Consider the following 20,845-nt stretch of genomic DNA (forward strand, 5'->3'; position numbering starts at 1 on the left):
TCTCAATATTCTTGATCCCTCAGTCTTTCTCAGGGACTTTTTTTTCAAAATATTTTCCTCAAACTCTTATTTACTCTTTTTTCCTTTTTCACAAAAGACAGAAAAAGTTTCAAACTCATGAAGATTCTGTAATGTGAACAGAAGGCAGACCGGCTAAGGCCCTGGGTCCCCCAAAATTCACTATTGTGAGTTTCCTGTTTTATTTTGTTCTGCCTTACACATACCAAAGGGACACTAGAAAAGTCAGCAAACCCAAAATTCAATGGGCACAGACAAAAAAAATGCCCCCCAAAATCTGCTCTCCTGTTGAAGGACCAGGAAAAGGGGCAGCCAAGCAAGGCAGACTTTTAGACAATATGCACTGTACAGAGAAACTCCAGTCCCACATTTACCCTGGCCAGCAAAGGCTGAGTGAATAGCCTAGATGTCCACCTTTGCCACACTGTAAAAATGTATTCACTGTCCAGGTTCTTTTCACCTGGGAGGTCTCATAGAAGGCTGAGTTGGGAGCCAGGATTTCCATCTCTGTAGGGTGGTAATGAGCACCTCTCGTCTCATACAGTGTCAGTTGAGACCAAGTGGGGAGCCTGGAATTCCAACCCTATCTACTGTTAATGCACTGTTCCTCCCTCTCTTTGCTGGGGTGGCAATAGATCAGGCTTAGTAGAGAGTGAGGACTTTCATGACTTCTCAGCAGTAGCAATCCCTCTTCTAACCCCACTCAAAAGGTATCCCCCAGTGGAGGCCACATGGGGAACAGTAATGAGGTGTCCCTCCCCTTCTTATCCAGGGTAGAATTAACAGAGGCCTACTGGGGAGCCTAATCTTCCACTTCCACTTTGCTGTAATGAGTCCCTTTCCTCCCTTCTCCATGCCCCTTTTCCCAGTGTCAAGGGAGGCTGAGTGGAAAACTTGGACTTCCATCCCCACCTGATAGTAATAAGGTGGTATCCCCTTCACCCACCAGATTGGTGTCAGAGGAAGCATGCTAAAACACATGATTTAAATAAGATCCTAAGTCTTATAACACAATGCACAAAATGTCCAAGTTTCAAGTGAAAATCATGTCTTACCAAGAACTATGGAGAGCTCATACTAAGTGAGACAATCAACAAATGCTAACACTGAGATGACATGGTGTCCAATTATCTGACAAGAATTTTAAAGCAACCATCAGAAAAATTCTTCAACAAGTAATTACAAATACTCTTGAGACAAATGAAAACATATATAAAATTTCAGGAAAGAAATAAGAAGACCAAAAAAAAAAGAAATAAAGATATAAAAAAGAACAAAACGAAAAAATTAGAACCAAAATATATAACCAAAAGGGGGGAAAAAACCCTCAATGGATAGGCTCAATAGCAAGATGGAAAGGACAGAGGCAAGACTCAGTAAATTTGAACAATAAAAGCTATGCAATCTCAACAACAGAGAGAAAATAGCCTGGAAAAAAATGAACAGAACCTTAGGGACTTGTGGGACAAAAAGAGATCTAATATTTGTGTCATCAGAGTCCCAGAGGCAGAAGATTGGCAGAGGGCTGAAACATATTTAAATAATAATAATAATAATAATAATAATGACTAAAAATTTCTAGCATTTGTCAAAAACCATAAGCCTGCAGGTTGAAAAATCTGACCAAAACTTAAATGGATTAAATCCAAAACAATTCCTGCAAAGACATATTATAGTCTTCTGAAAACCAAAGACAGATTTGGTCTTGAAAGCAGTCAGAGAGAAATGACACATTACTGATGGGAAAAACAATTCAAATGACAGTATATTTCTCATCAGCATCCATGAAGGGTGGAAGGAAATAACAAAATATTTTTCAAGTGCTAGAAGAATGGTTAAGCCACAATTCTATATCCAATGAAAATATATTTAAGGAATGAAGGGGAATTAAAGACATTCACACATGAAGTAAATCTAAAAGCATGTGTCACCAGCAGGTCTACCCTAAAAAGAATGGCTAAAGAAAGCTCTGTAAACAAAAAGGAAATGAAAAAAAGAAGGACTCTGGGAACATTTAGAAGAAAGAAAGAACACAGAAATAAAAATATGGGTAAACACAATACATTTCCCTTATCTCCTTGAGCTTGTTTGATGGTTGAAGCAAAAATTATAGTAGTCTTCAGTATAGTTCTCAATGAATATAGAGAAAATAATTAACACAATTATATTATAAATGGGGAAGGGTAAAGGGACATAAAGGGGTTAAAGCTTCTACAATTCACTCAAAATGTCAATACCAGTTGACTTTGATAAGATATATCTATATTACATAATAATATATTAAGAAATTATATAATGTATATAATTAATGATTATACATATAATTTACATGTAATATATAAATATACAATATTACAATGCAATATGATAAAGTAACTTCAAGTGTAATTATACAAGTATAATAAAAGAAAATAAAAGGATGAAAAAGATAAGATGCAAACATTAATCAAAAGAAAGCTGGAGCGCCTATCTTAATATTAGACAAAGTACAGAGCAAAACAAATTACCAAGGACAGAGAAGTACATTACATAATGATATGGTCAGTCTACTAAGAAGAACGAACCATCCTAAATGTGTATGCACCAAACAACAAATATGTGAAACAAAAACTGTGGGAAAAAATATGTGAAACAAGATATGAAAATCTTATTTTTGGGAAAAAAATATGTGAAACAAGAACTGAAAGGAAAAATAGACAAAACCACAATTATAGTTGGAGACTTAAATGTCTCTCCCTCAATAATTGATAGAACTAGATGAGATGAATAGCTCCCTCAAAAAATTGCAGTGAAGATTTAGGGAAGGAATGCCTGAAGCCTTCAGTAGTCACCAGCAGGGTACATAGAGTTAATCGTAATAGGTATAATCTCTGACTCTATGGAGATTACATCTAGTGGGGAAGACAATTAATTATACAGTTATTTTGGAGTAATAAGAAAATTCAGGTCCTACTGGAGTCAGAAAAGGCTTCTTTTTGAGGAAGAATCATTAAGCCAACCTCTGAAGAGTAACTAGAAACTCTCTGAGTGAAGAAATGGATAAAAGTGCTTTAGGGAGAGGGAATAGCATTCAGCTATCCAAGGTTGAGAAAACTTGCTCATCAAAAATAATAGTGAATCTGAATATTACAACTTGTCTTTGTTTCAAAAGGCTAGGCTTCTCATTGATTCTAGGATTTTCTATGTTAAATATACCTCAGAGGAAGATTAATAATATCTATCAATTACTGGATGCTAATTACATGCCAAGTGTGATGCTAAGCACTTTATATGTAATATAATTCTTACCACAAGCTGTGATATAGGCATTTTTATCAGTTCAATTTTAAAAAAGGGAAACGGGTTAAAAAAAGTTAATTTTACCTAAGGTAAAAATGCTAGAAAATGGTGGCTCTGGGGTTCAAACCTAAGTCTGCCATCTACAGTGCCTCTAGTTTGGTGAACTGGAGTTCAGGGAAGCTTACCTGCCTGGCCTGCTGTGTTGGGCTGAGCCATATACTTTTCATATTGACTAAGGGACATTTTACCTTCTGTTATGGACTGAATGTATCCCCTCCAAACTCATTTGTTGAAATCCTAGCCTTCACGAGGGTGGAGCCCTCATGAATGGAATTAATACCCAAATAAAAAGGGCCCCAGAGAGATCTCTCTCTTTCTTTCTGCTATTTGAGGATACAACAAGCAGCATTCTGCAACCCAGAAGAGGGCTCTCACCAGAACCCAAACATGCTGGCACCCTGATCTTGAACTTCCAGTATCCAGAACTGTGAGAAAAATTTATGTTATCCCTGTGTTTTGTTATAGCAGCCTGAACTGGCTAAAACACCTACACCTCAATGACATGTCACTTGCCTTAGAGAATGGTCCAATCCAAGTCATATGCTCCAGAGATTTTCCAGTATGTTCTGAGTCTGGCAGATGAGATACTCATGACACCATTGAACCAAAAGAAACACTCTTACTTTACCCTTGCAAGTGAGGTGATATAGGAGAGGAATATCTGTGTCCTTGTCCTTTAGAGTTGCCATTGATGTAACCCAGGATGTGCACACCATCAAAATGGGCGGTGAAGATGTGATCTTTGTAAGTTGGTCCCACTTTAGAGAAGAAAGATGGAATCTTGAAATATATTTATTTACCAATTCATGCTCAAAAGATTCTCTAATCTATATAAAAATTACACTTGAGGACAACTGTGAATCGCTTTAAGGGCCATTTTATTAACATGAGAATTATAGGTAACTGTAAGGTCCCCTTTATCATAAAGGAAGTCTTTCCATGGAGGATTCTGAGTTTATTAGAGATAAATTTTTTCCTTGCATTATGCATAAGGGTATACTATCTTCATAGTGATCAAATGTAAACAGGAAGAGAAGGGTAGAAAGGCAAATAAAGTGAAAATGAGGGGAGATAATTAGGGAAAGAGGCAATGGGGAAATGCAAAAAGAAGACAGGAACACAAATTCAACCCAAATAGGCCTGCATCCTCTACCCTACACCAGCAGCTGGATATAAGCAAGTCTCCACTCATTTTTCCTGTTTGTTGCTGTTGATTTGGGGAAGATTTCATCTAAATAAGAAAAAGGGTGGGGTTGAGAGTATAAAAGAAAAAAATAAAGTCACATCTAGAGAAATCCTCGGAATCAAAAAGCTGATTTTTAAGAAGAATGCCAGTGCAATTTTGATTGGGATTGCATTGAATGTGTAGATTGCTTTGGGTAGTATTGACATTTTAACAATATTTATTCTTCCAATCCATGAGCATGGAATGTTTTTCCATTTCTTTGTGTCTTCTTCAATTTCCTTCATAAGTTTTCTATAGTTTTCAGCATACAGATCTTTTATATCTTTGGTTAGGTTTATTCCTGGGTATTTTATGGTTGTTGGTGCAATTGTAAATGGGGTCAATTTCTTGATTTCTCTTTCTGTAGCTTCATTATTGGTGTATAAAATTACAACCGATATTTGTACATTGATTTGTACCCTGTGAATTTCCTGAATTCATGTATCAGTTCTAGCAGCCTTTTGGTGGAGTCTTTCTTTCGGGTTTTCCAAATAAATCCAGTGAAGAAATGGGCAAAAGACATGAATAGACACTTTTCCAAAGAAGACATCTAGATGGCCAACAGACACATGAAAAGATGCTCAATGTCATTCATCATCAGGGAAATCCAAATCAAAACCACACTGAGATATCATCTGATACTAGCCAGAGTGACTAAAATTAACAACTCAGGAAATGACAGATGTTGGAGAGGATGTGGAGAAAGGGAACCCTCTTGCACTTTTGGTGGGAATGCAAACTGGTGCAGCCGCTCTGGAAAACAGTGTGGAGTTTCCTTAAAAAATTAAAACTAGAACTACCCTATGACCCAGCAATAGCACTACTAGGAATTTATCCAAAGGATGCAGGAGTGCTGATTCATAGGGGCACATGTACCCCAATGTTTATAGCAGCACTACCAACAATAGCCAAATTATGGAAAGAGCCTAAATGTCCATCAGCTGTGGTTTATATATACAATGGAGTACTACTTGGCAATGAGAAAGAATGAAACCCTGCCATTTGCAGCAACATGGATGTAATTGGAGGGTATTATGCTAAGTGAAATAAGTCAGTCAGAGAATGACAGATATGTTTTCACTCATATTTGGATCTTGAGAAACTTAACAGAAGGGAAGGGGAAAAATAGTTACAAACAGAGGGAGAGAGGCAAACCATAAGAGACTCTTAAATACAGAGAACAAACTGAGGGTTGATGTGGGTGGGGGAGAAGGGAAAATGGGTGATGGACATTGAGGAGGGCACTTGGGATGAGCACTGGGTGTTGTATGTAAGCAATGAACCATGGGAATCTACCCCAAAAACCAAGAGCACACTTTACACACTGTATGTTAGCCAATTTAACAAGTTATATTTAAAAATAAAAAATAAATTAAAAGTTTGCAGGCAAAAAAAAAAAGGCTGATTTTAAAACTGTACACTCAGAGGGGCGCCTGGGTGGCGCAGTCGGTTAAGCGTCCGACTTCAGCCAGGTCACGATCTCGCGGTCCGGGAGTTCGAGCCCCGCATCAGGCTCTGGGCTGATGGCTCGGAGCCTGGAGCCTGTTTCCGATTCTGTGTCTCCCTCTCTCTCTGCCCCTCCCCCGTTCATGCTCTGTCTCTCTCTGTCCCAAAAAATAAATAAACGTTGAAAAAAAATTTAAAACTGTACACTCAGAGACTCAAGTGGTAGCCCTGGGGTGTTAGCTTAGGTATGATCTGACTCCCCCCACCCCAACCAAACCAATCAGGAGCTTGATCCACCAGGGCTCCTTTTGGTAACTTTTCCCTGGCAGAGTACTCACCCCTTTCCCCATCTAATCAAAGGCTATTTCTACTCCAAAAATCACATCCTTAGGATTCCTAGTTTTACTCCTTATCCCTCTTTCTTATAGTGTCTGCTTGGTATTTACTACATAAGCAATCGATAGTATTGCCATGTGAGAAGTGGGAGAACAGCCTATATGTAAATTTGGAAGTTATAGGTTCGTGTTCTTACGTATTTCTGTAATTCAATTTCTTTCAGGCATTCAGTTTCATTTTACTATCTTTAAGTTGGCTTTCTGATGTTTTAACCTAGACCTTTGGAGTTATTTCAATTTTGCTTCCGACCCCATCCATAAGCGAGCTATTTCTACTAGTTCTTTGGACACTGTGGAGAAATAGGTCTTTTTCAGAGTTTCTTGTTCAGCTAAGCCTCTTATTAAACCTTCACAGAAGCTACCTGAATTCAAGTCTGCAGCACCCCTTGGATTATACCAGGGGTTCTCAATTCCAGCAACATTTTAAGAACACCTGGGGAGCTTTTAAGGTTCTCTCCCAGACCAATTACATCAGAGTCTTTAGGCATAGGATAATAGTTCTAAAGCTCCCCAGGGGATACTAATGTGCAGCCACTGCCCTTGTCCAGTTGAGAACCACTGCACTTCAAATAGAAAATCCTCTTAATTAGCATCTCCTTTGTTCTGAGCACATTAGCTCCAATTAGCACCACTTGCATCCCATTTCTGATCTTGGATATTTTCTGGTTTCTCCTTTTTTTTGCAAATCACTTCCATCCACGTGAGAAGCACAGAATTTATTCAGTTTGGGTAGATGACTTTGTTTTAATTAAATCACAAATGTAGTTTGCATAAATTTTATTTTTCTATATAACCTCTGCAATTTCAATGGAAAAATCACTTTATTATTTGTAGACTAAAATAATCAGATGACATATTTGAATGTATATCAATTGTCATTTGAGTTTCCTTTGCTTTTGTTTTCAGAAATATTAGGCTGAACAAGAAACCACTTCTAGTGTAGCACACTTCTTAAAATTCTGGATGTTATATAAGAAATATATTTAATAAAATTCCTGAGTAAAATTGTAAAAATCAGAGAATTCCTTGTAGGACATAAATGTCAATCAAATACTCAAACATTCTAAAAGAGCAAATGAAACACTAGAACCAAAGTTTTCCATAGTGGTGTCTGCTGATCCATGGTGATCTAGAGTGTGGATTTTAATGGATTATGTATTCTGGGATAGGAGTCTGGGGCTCCTAACAGGTGAGAGATAAGATCTAAGAAAATAAAGTCAAAACCCAAGAAGCAGCACCCTTAGTAAGTAAAGGAGAGAAATGTCTGATCTGCAGATTGATACGGTGAGGATGGAAGTCTGTCCAAATCTGGCTCTGAGTGTCCTACATCATTCTCCTACTTCCATATATTAAAAAAAAAAAAAAAATCAACCCAGAGATTAAGTTTCAAGTGGTCCAGAATTGGATGTCTCCCAGAAACTGCCAGAAATATGTGCAGGTGTTTTTTTTTTTTTTTCTGAGAGATTTTATTTATTTTTTATTTGTTGTAAATAAAATCTATACCACATGTGGGGCTTGAATTTATGACTCTGAGATCAAGAGTCCCATGTTCTACCGACTGAGACAGCCAGGCATTCCCTGTGGAAGATTTTAACTCAGACCTGGAAGAATTACCACAAATAAAAATCCTAAGGAACACAAGCTCAGATGCAATTAAAAGACAGATGGGAAATACTTCTGGTGTATTAACATTATTACAATACCTGTTAGCACAAAAAAATTTTTTTAAATATTTAAAAAAATAGTTTTGAGAAGTAGCTTTCTTTTTTAAGATTTTTTAAAAAATTAGAAACAGTTGTTGAATGTTTGAAAATTTGAAAATATTCTCCAGGCTTTTTACTGGGATGACATTAACTATTTCTTGCATTTCCTTCCTAATTATTTTCCTCATTGATCATAGTTCATATAATAAAAATAATGTGAGATTTGTGAGAATTTTTTTTTTTTTGGTTTATTACTTTCCTTAAAATGTTGGGTTTATATTGGGAGAAATATTAGAACGTTTATTATGTGGGAGGCACTGTTCTAAGCACTCTACCCATATTGACTTAATGTTCATAAAAACCAAACAGTTGACTATTATCACTGTCATATACATGAAATAATGGATGCACAAAGAGATTAAGCAAGTTGCCCCAAATCAGTTACAAAGTCTTCATACTTAGACTGATTGGCTCCAGAATCGCACTCTTGACCTCTATGCTATAGGACATTTCATAAAGTTCTTCCATGACTACAATGTAAATTAGGATTCTTTCTACTTCTTTGATAACACTGTTCATTTCTGCCTGAACATTAGTACAACTTAAAATTATTAATTTGTTTAATGTCTGTCTCTTTCTCTAGGCTCTTTCTCTTCGAGAGCAGGAACCATTTCCTGCCATTTCCCTGCCACATACACAGAAGATACTCAATAAATGGTTGAGAGAATGAATGCAGGGAACTTGCATAAAAGAGAACGAGGAAAAATGTTTCCTTCGTGGAGTAATGTCTCCATCTTGTGGAATTTAGAATATCGTCATTAAAAAACATTTTTTAATAAGGTAGGTTTTCATAGAATTCTAAAATGCCTATTTCCCAGGCGTGTAACCAATCTTTTCTACTGGACCAGCCCTTTTGAGATCGTTAGTGCTATAGAATAGCGCAGCCTCTTAAGGACAGGCCTTTCTCCTACTAGATTTGCTTGGTGAAACTAATTATGCAACTAGGTAATTAACTCGCCACAGTTTACGTCCAGAATGCGTTTGCTTCTACCTTGCCAAAAGGTAGAGCACAGGTCCATCAACAAGCTCTTGGCTTAGAATGATCACCCAGGCACATTCAGAGCCCATTCTTTGCAGCGTTAATACAGACTTCGAAGGGGTCTATCTGCCAGCAGTCCCCGACTCGCCGTCACGTATTCGTCAGAGTGTGATGGCCACAGCAGGAACTGCAGAAATAGCCTCTGCCACACCATCATACACTACGAGAGCGGCTGATTATGCTCCACTAGAAACCCGAGGTTTCACTTGTATAATATTTTGCACACATAATCTGTTATAATTTTTTAATACAACACTTTAAGAAGAGTTATTTCCCTGATCTACCTATATTAGCAAATCTTGCTATTCAAATCAGAAATGGACCAAAAAAAGTGCTTAGGCTAACCCGATTATAAGTGCAGGTTATATATACCGAGTCTCCCCCCTCCCCGCCCCCCAACCAGGCCCAGTTTAGCTTCTCTGACCCTAACCTACAAAGAAGGTTAGAGACTGGAGGTCTAGGTCACCACTGAGAGACGCTCCTTCCCCACGATTCTATGGTTTTTCAGGATACTCTCACCACTGAGAACTCTATGGTTCCGGCGCGGGTTGGGAGGTCTGAGTTTGAAAACCGTGGCGGGAAGATGGTGGCTACACCTGTCATCAGGCCCTGTTTCTGCCGTGTGGGAAGACGCTGGGACTGTGGCTTTCCCTGAATGGCCAAGAAGAGTTCGCGATGAATCTTCCGCGCTGGAGTGGGAAACGGCGACGTTCAGCATCAGGCTCGGACTCCTTCTCGGGAAGCTGCTGTGACAGTAATGACAGCCCCCTGCTCCCCTCAGGGCCGGTGCTGAGTCCTCCCCCAGGCCTGGGGCGCTGCTTGAAGAACCTCGGTCGCCTGCCAGCAGCAGCTGCAGGTACTCTCGGGCCCTCTGGGGGCGGCGGGTGAGGTGGGCAGCTCTGCCCAGCCACGTGTCGGGAGGTGTACGTAATTACAGCACAGAGCTTGCTTGTTTGCACAGCCTGCTAGGCTTCTACTCCCTTTCTCAGTTTGTGACTCCTGACTGGTGTGGAAGGTCACTTTCTGTTAGGACATGGACGTGCATATTGGGCAACAGCCTCGTGATAATATTCAAGTGGTTTGTGGGTCATTCGACCTTTACAGAAACAACTTCCTAGTGGCCAGTCTAATCATCTGTGGGAGGCTCAACGCCCAATAGTGCCCAGGGCTCCTTACAGATCCTTATATGGGAAAATGCTTTATGTCAGGATATGCTCTATGTAGCCTCACTCCAACACACAGGGATTCCAAAACACGGTGGAGGACTACTGAAGTCATATATTGGAATTAGATTCAACTCTTAATTACTTTTTTCTTTCCTGAAAGGGGAATGCAAGCAGACAGTTTCTGACGATCAAATGGACAAGTTGCTGTTGGCAAACTGGGGACTTCCTGCAGCGGTTCTGGAGAAATATCACAGTTTTGGTGTAAAAAAGATGTTTGAATGGCAGGCAGAGTGCCTTTTGCTTGGACAAGTCCTGGAAGGAAAGAATTTAGTCTATTCAGGTATTAAAATTTGTGCAAATTAATTTCTTTATTACTTTAAACACATGAATGTAAAGGATACTCTATTGAGGTAGTTATGAAGTAGTTAAAAGGTAGTAGTTATGAGGTTTTAAAAAGTGAATGAGACAGTGATTTATAACTAGAGAAAGTCTTAAGTCTTAAAATATGAAAAGTGGAATCTCATATACATACTTAAATTATGCAAATTCCATTATATTGGTGGTTGGTAGAGAGCAAAAAAGCAGACAATTAAAAATTTTTTTTACATTACTTTTGGAGAGACAGAGAGAGACAAAGAACAAGTGGGGGAGGGGCTTGAGAGAGAATGAGACACAGAATCCGAAGCAGGCTCCAGGCTCTGAACTGTTAGCACAGAGCCTGATGTGGGGCTGAACTCAGAAACTGAGAGATCATGACCTGAGCCATAGTTGGACGCTCAACAGACTGAGCCACGCAGGTGCCCCCAAAAGCAGACAATTTGAGGAGAGCTGTTCTACTTGCCATTCCTCTCAACAAACATGTCCCAGGGTGAGTGTGCAAGGGAAATGTAAATCTGTTCTCCCTGCCCCCCACCCCGTTGATCTCAGTTGCCTTATGGTGTATGAACATTATACATTATTTATTTATAAATTGACTCGCTTTACAGGGTTGCATACACAAAACCTCATGTAATTTGTTTTATAGAAGATTTATATAGGCTTTCAAGAGCAACTCTGACATTCATACTACTTAATTTTTTTGCTGTGCTGACTTTAGAACTTACTTGGTAAGATGCACTTTCTTTGTATCAGTTTTCTCTGAAGTTGTGAGTGATCCAGGTTTTTCCTTATGGCTGCAGCAAATAGTTATCATTAGAAATAAGTTCAGACTGTGGAATCAGATTGGTTGGGTTTGAAAACTAACACTTGCCGCCTGTGGCAATTAATAGCATATTAATAGAAAGCATGAGAGAATGCTTAGAAGAGTTCTTGGCACATAGAAGGTACACAATAAATGCTAACTGGTGACAGTGGTAGAATGGCCTGACCATTTCCGCTGCTTAAACCAAAACTTGAGTGTCATTCGTATCTCTGGTCACCAACTTATATCAATTAATTACCAAGTCCAGTGTGTATTATCCCAAATAGCTTGATTCTGACTACTCTCTGTTTTTAGGTACATAACCTAGCTTATTATCCTCTCTCTTGTAGATTATGCTATCATCTTCTAGATTATGGAGTAGCCTTATAACTAGTTTATCTTTTCTCTGTGGTTTTGTTCTGCCCCTGCACCCAAAGTGGTCTTTATAAAGTACATGATCTTGCCACTCCTTTTTATGAAACTCATCATTCTGTGTTGCTTTCAGGATAAATTCTAAAGTCCTTATGTGGTGGGATTATAAAATTCTTTTTCATGTGGCACATTCATTTATCTTCTCTTACTCCTACTGATTTTATTTCAGGCTTACTAAATTACTGTCATCTGAATTTACCAGGTTTTCCTCCAGGCCTTTGCACATGCTGTTTCTTTTGCTTGACATTCCTTTCCTCTTCCATTGTCTTCTCATAACTTCTGTTTCCTTTCCATAAACTTTGTTACAGCTCTTCTCTCTCAGCTTCTATCATAGTTCCTATCACAATATATTAAAGTTGTTTATCTCCTTCCTCAAAGCAGGGCTTTTAACCATTCAGTACTTAAAGGAAAGGATCTTTAGATACAAACTAGGGACTCAATATTCATCATTTATTGTTCCAAAAAGGATTTGTTTAATAATTCTCTTCTGTGTGAGGCTATCTAGAACCCTGGTTTGAAGTCAGTGGGGTTTAAGCATATAAAGTTTTCAAATGCTAGTAGGGGCCTTAATGATAGGTTAGTCTTAGGCCCTGTAGTTACTGGATGTGGTTTAAAACATTTATTTGTGCAGTATGTCAAATATTACTTCTCTTTATGATAACCTTATGGAATAATATGTTTTAGCTCCGACAAGTGCTGGAAAGACTCTTGTTGCTGAACTACTTATGTTGAAGAGGGTTTTGGAAATGCGGAAGAAAGCTTTGTTTATCTTGCCCTTTGTCTCTGTGGCTAAAGAGAAGAAATACTATCTTCAGGTAATGTTCTTGTACTAAGAACATTATTGTGATAAGACCTGTTATTGGGGCTGTGTTAATAATAAGTTTCTTTTATTGCATTCCAGTGTTGCTTTGAAAGTTGACCATTTATGAAGAGAAACTTTTTTTTTATTAAAAAAAATTTTTTTTAACATTTATTTATTATTGAGAGACAGAGAGACACTGAGCATGAGCAGGGAAGGGGCAGAGAGACGGGGAGACACAGAATGCGAAGCAGGCTTCAGGCTCTGAGCTATCAGCACAGAGCCCACTGTGGGGCTTGAATTCACAAACTGCGAGATTATGACCTGAGCTGAAGTCAGACGCTCAACCGACCGAGCCACCCAGGCGCCCCAAAGAGAAACTTTAAAAATATTGCATAAAAGAGAAACGATCATCAAATCAAAAGAATGATTGGAAATTGTCTTAAAATTTATAAACTTTCCCTTAGGAAGTAAACATAATACTAATGCTGATTGAGTCATAAATTAAAAATCAGCATTTTAGCTGAATTTAGGATTAGAGAGAAACGTGGAAAGGAAAGGGTATTTACAGAAACATATCCTATCCTGAGAGCCGTTCGGGAATATTTAAGGGAAGAAGAACAAAATCCATTGGTGCTTAGGTAGAATCATATACCACTTCAAGCCTGTGGTCTGTTCTATTCTGCAAAAGTGAGTAATGTTTTTTATTTGTATGATACTCACTGGTTTTTAAGCCATTTTTACAAATACAGTGTTTCATTAAGTAGAATAAAGTTACTATTGTGATTTCTGCAGTGAAAAAATGCCGTGTTGGAATGGCAAGACTATTGTACTGGTGGTCCAGAAAATCTGGATTCTAGTCCCAGTTTTGCCATTAACTATGTTTTCAGACCAGGCACATAATCTCCTGGGCATCAGTATTTTCATTCTTAAAATGAGGATGTTAACCCTCAAACTATGGGTTAACTCAATAAACACTCAGAAACATTTTATTGAATGAACAGCTCTCAAGTTCAATGGTTCTATAAATCTTTTTAACAGTTATTTCAGAGGCCAAATAGCCAACAAAGCTGGTCCCACATCCTCTCAACTTAGACCAAAGTAACAAAATGATGAAAGGATACTTTTTATTAAGAAGGTATGTTAGGGGCGCCTGGGTGGCTCAGTCGGTTGAGCTTCCGGCTTCGGCCCAGGTCACGATCTCACCGTCTGTGAGTTCGAGCCCCGCGTCGGGCTCTGTGCTGACAGCTCGGAGCCTGCAGCCTGCTTCGGATTCTGTGTCTCCCTCTCTCTCTCTCTGCCCCTCACCCACTCATGCTCTGTCTCTCTCTGTCTCAAAAATAAAATAAAAAAACATTAAAAAAAAAAAAAAGAAGGTATGTTAGTTACGATTTAAACTAAAAGAAAATTAACATCAAAGTCCCACTGCATTTGACTTTTGAAAACTTCCATTGTATAAAAAATTAGTGGGATAGTAAGAATATTTTTTTCATGAAGTATAAATTTGTTTCTTAAAGTGTTACATTAGTGTTTAAAAAAAGACCTAGTTTCTTGCATGTTTTTAGAATAAAAATTTAGTGCTTAATTTAGTAGTTTTTTTCCCCCAATTTTAATTTCTATAGATAGCTCTAGGAAATGCTGCCTTAATGCTATCATTAAAATGGCATACTTAATTTTATTTGGCTTTGTCTTAACAGAAAATCTCTGTTCTGAGTTTTGTCAGTTCTAAACTTCATATTTTTAGTATATGATTCTAAAAAGAACCAGTGTATCCTGGCTAGGAGCAACCAACAGTAATCTAATAAATATCTTTCGATACTTATGTCTGTGTCGTGGAATAGAACCAATCTACAATCCATGAATTTCAAATATTTTTACCTGTATTGTTCCTTTTTACTCAATTCAGAGTCTGTTTCAGGAAGTAGGAATAAATGTGGACGGTTATATGGGCAGCGCCTCCCCCACAAGGCGTTTCTCTTCCTTGGATATTGCTGTCTGCACCATTGAGAGAGCCAATGGTCTAATCAATCGCCTTATAGAGGAAAATAAGATGGACCTATTAGGTAAGAAAAGTAGGAAATAAGCAAATACTTTCTGTTGCTATTTTTTGTTGGAATGGAGTGGAGCTTTTGTGATTTCTACGTGTCCCATGTTTTTTCTTACTGTCTGTCATCTATTTCTGAAGTTGAGAATTGGCATCTGTAATGTTAGGAACTCTGTGTAAAAAAAAAAATTGTGTCCTGCTGCTGTTAATTGACTATTTCCTTGTATATACTTTACAAAACATAGAGGATATCCTTGAGCCCTCAAGTCATTTCTCATTATTTCTCTTCTGTCTAAACTTTACCAAGAATAGAAGGAAGCATGCTGGGGCTGGTTCTGTCATATCCACAGTTACTGTGTATGTATATTCATTATCGTGTTCTAATGCTAAGATATCTAGATTTGGCCTCTTCTCAGAGGCTACCATTTAGCAGGGAAATGGTAGGGAGCTATAGAAGCTGACACTGTATTTGAACTTAGGACTCTAGGAAGATTTTCTACCTTAATACTTTTTTTTTCTTTAATAACCTCTTAGGAAAGTCTATGTAGAGGTAGCAACAGGAAGAGAATGGTTGTAGCAGCAACAGAAGCAGCAGGAATATCAGTTAGCTATTCATTGAGATCCTGGTGAACTTAAATGGTAAAGTAGGAGTAGGGTAGGAGTGAGGAGTGAAATCAAAGATTAATAAGACATGGCTCTGCTCTATAAAGCTTAGAGAAATCACAGTCACCAATTTGTATCAGAATTGTCTTATTACTTGTGATCCAATTGGATTATAAATATGTTGAGGATTGCAATAGAATCTTATTAAGTCTTATATGTAATATATTGAGCACAGTGCCTGGCACACTAGGGAGAATAAATATTTTTTGAATGAGTGAGTGAATAAATGTTGAAATAACTTATCATGCCATATGATTTTGAGATAGCTTACCAATGAGGAAAAGGAACATCATGCCATTAGGAAATAGACCTGAAAGATCTTGATTTTGGTGGGCAAGATTTGTAGGGAGGATACCATCGCCTGTGAAAACCATGACATGATGACCTTTAAAGGAGGTATTGGTTGATACTAAATTTTCAATAATTCTTGAGCACTATTCCAAGTGCACAGACTGGTTTAATTCACTAACTAGTGGAGAAGGGAATTACGGTCATATTTATGTTTTGTAGTAGGGTGATTCACTAGCCTATCACTTCCAACAAAAACATCTCTTAAAATCACTTCTTTCTTCTTGATCTGATCTTGTTTTTCTAAGCAACTTCCTAACATCAGTATGGTTGCCCTGGCTGTTTTCCCCCATAGAAAAGTCAATACACTGAATAACTGTCATAAATGTATTTGATGTCTCATTGTACATACATTTCTACAAGGTTGCCAATAAAGAAGTGTCTGAGTAATAAGAGGCAGTTTTCTCTGAGTTAGCCCTGATTTAGCTAATCATTGATTTTTAGATCCAGAATACTTATAGTAGGACCACTTATGATGCCTTTAATGTCTTGAAAAAGGATCATCTACTATGTGAAATCTAATTTTTGTGTTAGGGTTAGAAATTTGTATCACCTGCAATATATTATAGTAATGACAGCTACTTAGTGTATAAGATATTGGGTCTTTTAAAATTTTTCTTGAAATTGTGAAATTTTGTAAAATCTAGGAATGGTGGTTGTGGATGAATTGCATATGCTGGGAGACTCTCACCGAGGGTATCTGCTGGAACTTTTGCTGACTAAGATTTGCTATATTACTCATAAGTCAGCATCTTGGTAAGTACCTGAAATAACTGAGTTCCTGAGATTCTAGCAATGTTGAGAAAGGGTCTGTAAAATAGGTATGAATTAAATAAATTAAAGAAGTAGAATAGTACCTATTTAGAACAAACTCATGTATAGCAGTTAGTTTTTATTCCAAAAGAAGTACATAAGACTGAGAGTGATTTTATTTTGTAAACATTTAAAAATTTCTGACTACTCATCATTTTTATGATAAAATTTTAAAAATACAGTTTTTGTATTTGTCAGTTATACATTCATTGTATTTAAGTAGTCAAAGCTAATTTTGAAAAATAGCATTTCTTCATCCTCCACTTATCAGAGGTAACTACTTTCAACTCTCATAGCTTTAAAAACAATTATTTACAGTGTTATCTCTAAATGTAACCACTTGAGTTTTTAGTTTTACAGTTTATATTGATTACTTACTGTGGAAGATGAAGATCTAGCTCTTTTTTTCTCATTTCAGTATGTATGTATGTATTTATTTTTTACTTTTCTTTAAATCCAAGTTAGTTAACATATAGTATAAGAATGGTTTCAGGAATAGAATTTAGTGATTCATCACTTATATATAACCCCCAGTGCTCATTCCAACAAGTGCCCTCCTTAATGCCCATTACCCATTTAGCCCGTCTCCCCACCTACCTCCCTTCCAGCAACCTTCAGTTTGTTTTCTGTATTTAAGAGTCTCTTATGGTTTGCCTCCCTATTTTTATCTTATTTTTCCTTCCTTCCCCTATGTTCATCTGTTTTGTTTCTTAAATCCTACATATGAGTGAAATCATATGATAGTTTTTTTTCTGCCTGATTTATTTCATTTAGCATACTGTTGTAAATGGCAAGATTTCATTCTTTTTGATCACCAAGTAATATTCCATTGTATGTATGTGTGTGTGTGTGTATGTATATATATATATATATATATATATATATATATATATATATAGCACATCTTTTTTATTCATTTGTTGGTCGATGGACATTTGGGCTCTTCCCATAATTTGGCTATTGTTGATAGTGCTGTTATAAACATTGGGGTACATGTGCCCCTTCAAATCCTAGCTCTTTTTTATATTCTTTACTTACCCAACCGAGTCTCCCATCACCTTCCCTCCACCCCACAGTCTCTGTCTTCTCATCACCTTCCCATTCTCCAAATACTGTTATGTCATAATTTTGCTCAGATCGATATTTAGTGTTATGCTGTTAGGACTATACATGCCATTGCCAACTGAACCATGTAGTATATATTGTGACTACTTTTACTTTCTAAATGATGTTTTATTTTCTCTGAAATTAATAAATGTTTTTTTTTTGTTTATTTTTTTGATGGCCTGTGTTTTGTTGTTGTTGTTTTTCTTTTATTTTGTATTTATTATGTGAGTGTGTGAACTGGAGAGAAGAGGAGAGGGTGGGAGAGAGGGAATCTTAAGCAGACTCCATGCTCAGCATGGAATCTGATGCAGGACTCCATCCCACAATCCTGGGATTATGACCTGAACTGAAATCAAGAGTGGGACGCTCAACCGAATGAGCCACCCGGGCACCCTAATGGTTTGGTTTTCTATGTCCTTATCACTGATTGACCTCCAGCCTCTTTCCCACTTATGTAAATTTTCATCCAACATGTTTTAACACATTTGCTATTATACCAAATTCATCTTCTTGAAGTTTCTCCAAAAGCCTTCTGAACTGTTCCAATCTGATAGGTGGGTACACTATATATGTATGTGCTGCACAGCACTTATTTTAGGATCTTTCTTTATCATTATCATTCATTCCTATTACTTTTTGCTTGAATCAGAGCACCCCTTTTTTGGATAATTTATGTTTTCCTCATTTTGCTGAGGACATCTTTCAGGAAAATCCACTTTATTTTAGTGTACAGGCTATTACGCATGTGATTTTTTTGAAAATTTTCATGTCTGAAATGTTTTATAGCTATTTCATAGATTGTCCAGGTATAAAAGTCAAGATTTCCTTTAGAGTTTTTACGAGATTACTTCATTTTCTTGTTAGTGTTGAGAAATCCAATGCCATGCTTATCCTTTGTCCTTTGTATAAAATTTTTTAATTCTCTCTGGGAGTTTTTAAGGCTCCTTTTATTCCTCAGTGTTGTGAAATTTCATGCTGATGTGTCTTGGTGTTCCATTTTTGTTCATTATACTCAGTACTCAATAGATTCTTTCAATCTGGGAGCTCTTATGTTTCAGTCTAGGGAGATTTTAACACCTTTTGCAGTATATGAGAAAACATGGAGATAATCATCTATATCTTAAAGCAGTAGGGATATAGAAGATGTGACTAATACAATTACCAAATTTGACCTAATGGATGTATGTAGAAGAATTACCAAATAAAAGCAGAATGTTCCTTTCAATGAACATAGTAAATTTGTACTAATGCTGAGCCATAAAGCAATATATTTTAAAGGGTTTAAGTCACCTAAAATCTATTCTCTGACAAATGGGATTCAACTAGAAATAAATATAGGAGAGGCATGACTAGAAAATTCACACTGGAAATTGGGAAAAACATTTTGACCCATTTTTGGGTCAAAAAAGTAATCACAGTAGAAATTGGAAGATAGTTTGAAGGCATATCTCCTAACAAAACTTTTGAAATGTAGCTAAAGTTTAAAGGGAACTTGATAGTATAAAGTGCATATATTATTAAAGAGGAGAGACTGAAAAATTAATGCATTATTCATCTCAAGAACATAGAAAAAGAATAGTAAAATAATGCCACAGAAAGTAGAAGGAAACAAAAACAAGAGCAAAACTTATTGAAAGAGGAAAGTTATTATCTAGAACATTCACACACTTCTACGATCAAGAAAAAACCCAATACGTCAATGGGCAAGCACCTTCAACAGGCATTTATAAGATGGTATCCAAATGGTCCATAAACATGAAATGGTCTTAATATCATTACTAATCAAGGAAATGTAAACTACTTCTTCAAGGGGATATTACCACACACTTTCCAAAATGGCTAACATTAAAAAGATTGGCATTTGCAGCAACGTGGATGGAACTGGAGAGTATTATGCTAAGTGAAATAAGTCAGTTAGAGAAAGATATCATATGGTTTCACTCATGTGGAATTTGAGAAACACAACACATGAATATAGGGGAAAGGAAGGAAAAATAAGTTACAAACAGGGAGAAAAACCATAAGAGACTCTTAAATACAGAGAACAAACTAAGGGTTGATGGGATGGGGGTTTGGGGGTTGGAGAATATGGGTGATGGGCATTGAGGGGGGTACATGTTGGGATGAGCACTGGGTGTTATATGTAAGTGATGAATCATGGAATCCACTCCTGAAGCCAAGACTACACTGTATGTTAGCTAATTTGACAATAAATTAAAAAAGAAAAAAAAGATTGGCATCTTTTTTTTTTTTACTAAGTGGTGACAAGATGTGGAACAATAAAACACACATGGATTATGGAGATACTTTGGTACCGTCTCTGGAAACCAGTTTGACATTAATAAAATTGAAGATAAGCTGTAACCCAGTAATTTTATTTCTAGGTGTGTACCTTAAAAATGACTTGGTGTATGTCCTGAAGGACATGACCAAAAATATTGTTAGCAACACTATTTGTAATTAATACTATGTATCTTTTAACATCATTTTTGTTTATTTTTTACAGCCAGACAGATTTAGCCAGTCCTCTGTCTAATGCCGTGCAGATTGTTGGCATGAGTGCTACTCTTCCTAATTTGGATCTTGTGGCTTCCTGGCTAAATGCTGAACTCTACCACACCAACTTTCGTCCTGTACCACTGTTGGAGTCAGTAAAAATTGGAAATTCTATATATGATTCTTCAATGAAGCTTGTGAGGGAATTTCAGCCCAGTCTACAAGTAAAGGTAAGTCAGTATTCTTCGATCAGTATTCCCAGTGTTTGATTGCATTTTCTAGCAAGTTGTTAACATTTTTTGAGTTATATAAGTTAGTGGTCGCAAAGTAGTTGAATATGCTTTACATCGCCATCAGAAGGATTATTAATATTTTTTTATTTAAAAAATTTTTTGTTTATTTATTTTTGAGAGAGAGAGACAGAGTGTGATCAGGGGAGGGGCAGAGAGAGAGGGAGACACAGAATCCAAAGCAGGCTGCAAGCTGTCAGCACAGAGCCCAAAGCTCGAACCTGTGAACCGCAAGATCATGACCTGAGCCGAAGTCGATTGCTCAATCTACTGAGCCACCCA

General features: G+C 37.2%; 1 protein-coding gene across 1 annotated transcript in view; it reads left to right on the plus strand.

Moving 5' to 3' along the window:
• Positions 1 to 9,896: 9,896 nt before the first annotated feature.
• The window catches only part of POLQ (DNA polymerase theta), a 119,072-nt gene continuing 108,123 nt past the window's right edge, over positions 9,897 to 20,845 (plus strand). The window contains exons 1-6 of the mRNA XM_047100357.1: positions 9,897 to 10,081; positions 10,552 to 10,731; positions 12,688 to 12,818; positions 14,709 to 14,865; positions 16,505 to 16,613; positions 20,284 to 20,503. Coding sequence (XP_046956313.1) covers positions 9,901 to 10,081; positions 10,552 to 10,731; positions 12,688 to 12,818; positions 14,709 to 14,865; positions 16,505 to 16,613; positions 20,284 to 20,503 — 978 coding nt within the window. The 5' untranslated portion in view covers positions 9,897 to 9,900. The remainder of the gene's footprint in view (positions 10,082 to 10,551; positions 10,732 to 12,687; positions 12,819 to 14,708; positions 14,866 to 16,504; positions 16,614 to 20,283; positions 20,504 to 20,845) is intronic.

The sequence above is a fragment of the Lynx rufus genome, unplaced genomic scaffold (genome assembly GCF_022079265.1).
Source record: "Lynx rufus isolate CCGP_SWC_20201006 ecotype Redwood Valley unplaced genomic scaffold, mLynRuf1.p SCAF_5, whole genome shotgun sequence".
Taxonomy (NCBI): domain Eukaryota; kingdom Metazoa; phylum Chordata; class Mammalia; order Carnivora; family Felidae; genus Lynx; species Lynx rufus.